This window comes from Neoarius graeffei, chromosome 7 (genome assembly GCF_027579695.1).
Source record: "Neoarius graeffei isolate fNeoGra1 chromosome 7, fNeoGra1.pri, whole genome shotgun sequence".
NCBI lineage: Eukaryota > Metazoa > Chordata > Actinopteri > Siluriformes > Ariidae > Neoarius > Neoarius graeffei.
In genome coordinates this window covers 35,568,658-35,575,942 of record NC_083575.1, presented here as the reverse complement: position 1 = coordinate 35,575,942, position 7,285 = coordinate 35,568,658, and the positions used below count along the sequence as shown (strand labels likewise).

The window sequence follows — 7,285 nt, the reverse complement described above, 5'->3', positions numbered from 1 at the left end:
CTGAATCTCAAGAGAAGGTGGGTCATGCAGCAAGACAACAACCCTAAGCACACAAGTCGTTCTACCAAAGAATGGTTAAAGAAGAATAAAGTAAATGTTTTGGAATGGCCAAGTCAAAGTCCTGACCTTAATCCAATCGAAATGTTGTGGAAGGACCTGAAGTGAGCAGTTCATGTGAGGAAACCCACCAACATCCCAGAGTTGAAGCTGTTCTGTACGGAGGAACGGGCTAAAATTCCTCCAAGCCGGTGTGCAGGACTGATCAACAGTTACCGCAAACGTTTAGTTGCAGTTATTGCTGCACAAGGGGGTCACACCAGATACTGAAAGCAAAGGTTCACATACTTTTGCCACTCACAGATATGTAATATTGGATCATTTTCCTCAATAAATAAATGACCAAGTATAATAACTATTTACTTTTAGGACTTGTGTGAAAACCTGATGATGTTTTAGGTCATATTTATGCAGAAATATAGAAAATTCTAAAGGGTTCACAAACTTTCAAGCACCACTGTATGAGTCTGGGTTATTGAGGTTGGATAAAGACAAAGCTTTTCTGTATTCAGCACTGAGAAGTCCTTGCTATATACCACCTGTGTTTGTTACAAGAATCTGGGCTCATATTTCACCAGGCTCCACAGGGAGATGTAGCTCTGCAACTAGATACAATTGGTTAAACCGTCAACCATCATGTTTCGGAGATGGGTTGCATAAGAAATTACTAATATGGCAAAAAAAAAAAAACATCATAAAGGCAAATAATCAAACAGGGCATCAATATACTCATGATTTATCTATTGTTAAAAGTGTTACTTATTGACACACTTCCTGCTGAACATTCAAGCTTGATCTGACCAATGAGATGAGAAAACCTGAATCATTTTGAAAAATTCAAGTGACAAGGAAGCTGGAAAATAGCTTTACAGGTGTTTGTCTTGTGTTTAGACAGCTGATCAGACCAAGATGGATTTTTTTTTAAAGGAGAATGAGGGTAGAAGGTGGGCTGTGGTGATCTGACACCTCCTGTGATGGTTTATTTTGAATCTGGCAATTTGGTGGAAAGTAATGAAGCAGTATTAGTTTTTAGACTGCTTTGATAAGGGGTGTTTTACAATCCGGGTACGCAAGCTAAAAATCACATTTAACACTTCTCATCTCATCTCATTATCTCTAGCCGCTTTATCCTTCTACAGGGTCTAATCTCTAGCCGCTTTATCCTTCTACAGTAGCCTATCCCAGCTGACTGAAAGGCGGGGTACACCCTGGACAAGTCGCCAGGTCATCACAGGGCTGACACACAGACAACCATTCACACTCACATTCACACCTACGCTCAATTTAGAGTCACCAGTTAACCTAACCTGCATGTCTTTGGACTGTGGGGGAAACCGGAGCACCCGGAGGAAACCCACGCGGACATGGGGAGAACATGCAAACTCCACACAGAAAGGCCCTCGCCGGCCCCGGGGCTCGAACCCAGGACCTTCTTGCTGTGAGGCGACAGCGCTAACCACTACACCACCGTGCCGCCCCACATCTAACACTTATTATCTTCAATATCAAAAGGCTTGACTAAATAAACTTGGTTGTTTATTGTAGCCCTGTGATAGCTCTATTTACCATGCAAAAAAGAAATTTGGTGATAACGTTATTTTTGGCGAATGTATGGCAATATATGTCATATTTAGCAAAATTACTCGTGTCATTTAGAAAAAGTGCTTTTTTGACCACAGGTAGCTCCAAAAGGGATGCACTTAAATCATTCTTTATACCATAAAACACACATTTGGTTCCATATCATTGGAAACATAGTGAAGTTTTAATGTTGAATGCCAGTAAGTTTTCAGACTATTTTGATCAAATTAGTATGGAATTGTGTCAAAAAAATGTCCTCTCCGAGACAGCTAATTTTTCAATATAAAATCTCATCTCATCTCATTATCTCTAGCCGCTTTATCCTTCTACAGGGTCGCAGGCAAGCTGGAGCCTATCCCAGCTGACTACGGGCGAAAGGCGGGGTACACCCTGGACAAGTCACCGGGTCATCACAGGGCTGACACATAGACACAGACAACCATTCACACTCACATTCACACCTACGGTCAATTTAGAGTCACCAGTTAACCTAACCTGCATGTCTTTGGACTGTGGGGGAAACCGGAGCACCCGGAGGAAACCCATGCGGACACGGGGAGAACATGCAAACTCCACACAGAAAGGCCCTCACCAGCCCCGGGGCTCGAACCCAGGACCTTCTTGCTGTGAGGCGACAGCGCTAACCACTACACCACCGTGCCGCCCTCAATATAAAATAACATATCTAAAATGATTATTTTCATCCTAAAATGTGGTCAAGATATTGGGACATAAATATTAGAGACAACTAACACAAAGCTTACAGCCTTATATTTAAAAGCACTATGGAAGTAGTGGATTCTGAATTGTCAAAAAAAAAAAAATGTCCTCCATACACATATGTCAAAAAATTACCTGAAATCTGTTCTTTAACTTGTCCTTCACTTAAAAACTGGTACAAGAACCAGTTTGAATCGATTTGAATTTTGGACCCCTGTGACACAAACTTTGTACCCTGATTGTAAAACAACCCATAATTATGTTCCCTCGAGCTTAAAACAGCTTGGACCTACAAATAAAAACAAAACTGTTGCTATCTGGAAAGCTGTTCTAAATTCCAGCTAATCTGTCTGATCCAGACTGGAACCATTAGTGATCTACTGGAAGGAATTTCTTTCAGGGATGAGGCAAGTCGAATAAGCAAAAAACTAGACCCAACTAATCGCATCTGATCCCTCATAGTGTATCTATCGGTAGCTCTGGGATCTTTCTTCAGTTTAGGAAACGCACTGAGTGAAAAGAGAGAGAGAGAGAGAGAGAGAGATTATTGGTCATCTTTAAGCACAAATAAATCCTGCTGAATCCGCGTTCACAAGCAGCTCAAGGCTTTCGATCAGGAGAGGACAGTGTGCTGATGGTCTCTATGGTAACGGACACAAGGAGCGATTAGCTTTGTCTGGATGCTGCAAGTGGATAACCTGAGAGTGGGACTCCTGCACCTGGGAAGGACTCGGTGCTTCAGCAGCCCGAGAAAACCAACCGATTTAGACCCTGCTGTCGGTTTATCGGTCGGTCATTTTAAACATGATAAGTTTGGAGATGCGGCCAGTCTGCTAATGACAACACGGCAGGGTTTATAGTTTTGTTCATCGTGCGGTGTGTGTGTGTGTGTGGATGATGTAGCGGGTTGTTTTCTGGGCCGCGGCGTCTCTTTCTGGAAGCGTCACCCGAACCGGCGATGCCTCGACTGCACCGGGACTGACTCCCAGCCTCACGAACATGCTGCCGGGGTCGATTCAGATCACAGGAGAGGCGCTGTCCGGGGCGGAAATCCGGGACATTTGCGACAGTCTGAAGGAGAACAGTGTGCGGCTGCTGTCGGTGCGGGGCTGCCAGCTGTCGGACCGGGACTTCGGGCGCGTGTGCCGCGGGGTGTCCGAGTCTCGCTCGCTCGCGCAGCTCAACCTGAACCTGGGCGTGGTGTCGAGCAGCGGCCGCGCGAAGCAGCTCGCCGAGGCGCTCACAGCCAACAGGTCCATACAGACACTATTGTAAGTACAGCATTCCAGTTATTATTCCAGACGCGGACAAACTACCCAACTTCAGTCAAACTACAGACTCCACTGCTCGAATGCTGCCTCAGCACAAGTGAAACGTAGAATATCGACTTGGTCTAGAAGAACGACCCAAAAAGCGAATTAAATCTTCCTGGTGTCTAATTTGCACCCTAAACTTGAATAAAACGGTTAAAATATACTGGTTTGCCCAATTTCCGAAGATTTGTTTATATCTCACTTATGCGCGCTTTCACCGCCAGGGGGCGTCATGACGTCATTTAAGCCAAACAGACCGGGAGCAGCTGTGTTTACACCTGCGAACCGCGCACGTGTCCGGGCTTTGGCCGTGAGAGCAATAGCGATTTTGAAGTAGGAACTCAACAAATTAAATATCGAGAGGTGAAACCATATGAGCCTATGGCGGTGAATGCGGCTCACTGGTTTGACCGTGCGGCCTCGGAATCGGACAGCGACTCGGCCGACTCTGATCGCGGTGACCCCGGACCTCAACAAGACTCGCGCCCAAACGATTTATCCTGGGAGTTATGATAAATTCCTACTTTCGTCATAATAGTAAATAAGAGCCCTTTTGAAGAATAATTAAACCGCCCTCCCTAGTGGATATGGGGAACGATTACTGGACAGCGCGCCGGTAGGCCACATTAGCCTGCCATCCGCGGCATTATACTATCTATAGCCGACTCTAAGCGAGGAAATATCCCTCTGTCTCATTTCCACAATGATTGTACAGGATCCCTCAGGATTCTTCACAAGTCAATTGCAAGCAAAGGTAAAAATATTTACCTCCAGTCTTCTCCTTTTTCGGAAAAAGCCAACCCACTCGCTCCGCCTCTTCTCCTTTTTCGGAAAAAGCCAACCCACTCGCTCCGCCTCTTCTCCTTTTTCGGAAAAAGCCAACCCACTCGCTCCGCCTCTTCTCCTTTTTCGGAAAAAGCCAACCCACTCGCTCCGCCTCTTCTCCTTTTTCGGAAAAAGCCAACCCACTCGCTCCGCCTCTTCTCTTTCGGAAAAAGCCAACCCACTCGCTCCGCCTATTTTCCTTTTTCGGAAAAAGCCAACCCACTCGCTCCGCCTATTTTCCTTTTTCGGAAAAAGCCAACCCACTCGCTCCGCCTCTTCTCCTTTTTTGGAAAAAGCCAACCCACTCGCTCCGCCTCTTCTCCTTTTTCGGAAAAAGCCAACCCTCTCGCCCCGCCTCTCCTCCTCTTTCGGGAAAAGCCAACCCACTTGCTCCGCCTCTTCTCTTTCGGAAAAAGCCAACCCACTCGCTCCGCCTCTTCTCCTTTTTCGGAAAAAGCCAACCCACTCGCTCCGCCTCTTCTCCTTTTTCGGGAAAAAGCCAACCCACTCGCTCCGCCTCTTCTCCTTTTTCGGGAAAAAGCCAACCCACTCGCTCCGCCCCTTCTTTTTCGGGAAAAAGCCAACCCACTCGCTCCGCCTCTTCTCCTTTTAAAGGGAAAAAGCCAACCCACTCGCTCCGCCCCTTCTTTTTTGGGGAAAAAGTCAACCCACTCGCTCCGCCTCTTCTCCTTTTAAAGGGAAAAAGCCAACCCACGCGCTCCGCCTCTTCTTTTTCGGGAAAAAGCCAACCCACTCGCTCCGCCTCTTCTGCTCTTTTGGAAAAAGCCAATTCACTCCACCTCTTCTCCTCTCTCGGAAAAAGATAAAAATTTCTTCCTGAACCGGTCCCGTCGTTAAAGTTCACTGCACAACAATGAGGCATGGTTTTTCTTTGGAAATTCCCGAACACACATCTGCACTCAAGCTGAACGGCAAGGCAAGTAAACGGGAGTGGACTCAACTCAAGCAGTTTGTTTGTCTTGAATGACATCACGTGTCGAGTGGTCACGAAATTCGCCGCAATCCACACTCTTATTTTAATTATTACTTATTAACAATACTTCTTGGGACCAGAAGAAAATTACAGAGGGTTTAACATATAAAGCTTCTAATGTGCATAAATTGAAAACCGTTGCCTATGATCTTTAATTCCCAAGCTCTCTACATGTGCTGTCCCTCTGATGTGCTCGTTCCTTATCCTGTCCAACCTCATCACTCCCATCGCAAACCTTAACATCCTCAACTTCGCCACCTCCGCCTCCTGTCTCTTCGTTAAGGGTACGGTCTCCAATCCATACATCACAGCTGGTCTCACTACTCTCTTATACATCTTACCTTTCACTTTTGCTGGGACTTTCCTATCACAAATGACTCCCGAAATCCTTCTCCAACTGCTCCACCCTGCCTGCACTCTCTCACCTCACCATCGCAGCCCCCATTTTCCTGCACAGTTGACCCCAGGTACTTGAATTCACCAACTTTCTTTACGTCTACTCCTCGCATCTTCGCTACACTCTCATCCCCATTCTCATTGATGCACATGTATTCTGTTTTGCTACTGCTCACCTTCATTCCTCTTCGTTCCAATGCATCCCTCCATCTCTCCAAACCCAACTCAACCTCCTTTCCACTTTCACCACACATCACGATATCATCCGCAAACATCATGTTCCATGGTGACTCTTGCCTCACTTTGTCCGTCAAGCTATCCATCACTATGGCAAACAAGAAAGGACTCAAAATAGGAACTGTATATTATACAAAACTAAAATCACTAAGAATACCTGGACTATATTTGATTAATTCCTTGTATGATGTGTCCTCTGTCCGTCTCTCTGTGTTCCTCGCTCCCTCACAGCCTGCATGGAAGCCCTCTTTTAGATGCAGGGTTGGTCACTCTGAACACAGCGCTGTCAACTCACCCCTCTCTGGTGTCCTTGGACCTGGGAGATTGTATGCTGGGCGATGAGGCGATTCAGCTGATTTGTGGCATGTTGCCTCCAGATGGGGCCAAATCTGGTAAAATTTTATATTACCCTTGGAAAAAAAATATAACACAATAAAACACATTTAAGTTTTCAGCTATGTACAGTATTAAATTCACTTGGAGAACGATTGAGTATTCAGTGTCGGATTAAAATGAAAACTTTTTTTTTTCTTGCCGTATTTTATTCTTTGATAAAAAGTTGACTTTCCAGATTTTTTTTTAATGTCGTTGCTGTTTTCGATTAATATTTTTGTTCTTCAGGTCTCCGAGAGTTGACACTAAGTGCAAACCCAGCAATCACCACTAAAGGCTGGGCTCGCCTAGCAATCGCAGTGGCTCATAGCTCACAGCTGCGGGTCCTTAATCTGGACTACAATCCCTTAGGTAAGCGTTCTTGAATATGCTGGACAAATTCCGTATCAGGTCATACTTTACGGATGACTTACACGCCCAAAAAAAGGAAAAAAAAAAGAAAATATGGTTTAATGTATCGAGCATGACGTGTAATAAGAGTACAGTAAACCAAATAACTTAAAACCTATATAATATTGCAAAAAAGGATGTGGACGCATGACCATCACACTCATTGCCGAATGGGCAAATTCCCTTTCCCGTGCTCCAAAATCGAGTGGAAATCCTTTGCGGACGAGTGGAGGTTATTGTAACAGCAAAGGAGGGAATAAATCTGGAATGTTCAACAAACACACGTACCTTTATGCTGGTCAGGTTTCTCCATCCTGTTGGCCATGTAGTTTATTTCCAGACTTTGTTTACTAACTTCAAGCTTGAAATAGTCTTGTCA

The 7,285-nt window shown here is 45.2% G+C and overlaps 1 protein-coding gene across 2 annotated transcripts in view; it reads left to right on the top strand.

Moving 5' to 3' along the window:
- Window positions 1-2,886: 2,886 nt before the first annotated feature.
- The window catches only part of lrrc73 (leucine rich repeat containing 73), a 40,152-nt gene continuing 35,753 nt past the window's right edge, over window positions 2,887-7,285 (top strand). For both annotated transcript variants that reach the window (XM_060925560.1, XM_060925559.1), the window contains exons 1-3: window positions 2,887-3,629; window positions 6,355-6,515; window positions 6,745-6,867. In XM_060925560.1, coding sequence (XP_060781543.1) covers window positions 3,358-3,629; window positions 6,355-6,515; window positions 6,745-6,867 — 556 coding nt within the window. In that variant the 5' untranslated portion in view covers window positions 2,887-3,357. The remainder of the gene's footprint in view (window positions 3,630-6,354; window positions 6,516-6,744; window positions 6,868-7,285) is intronic.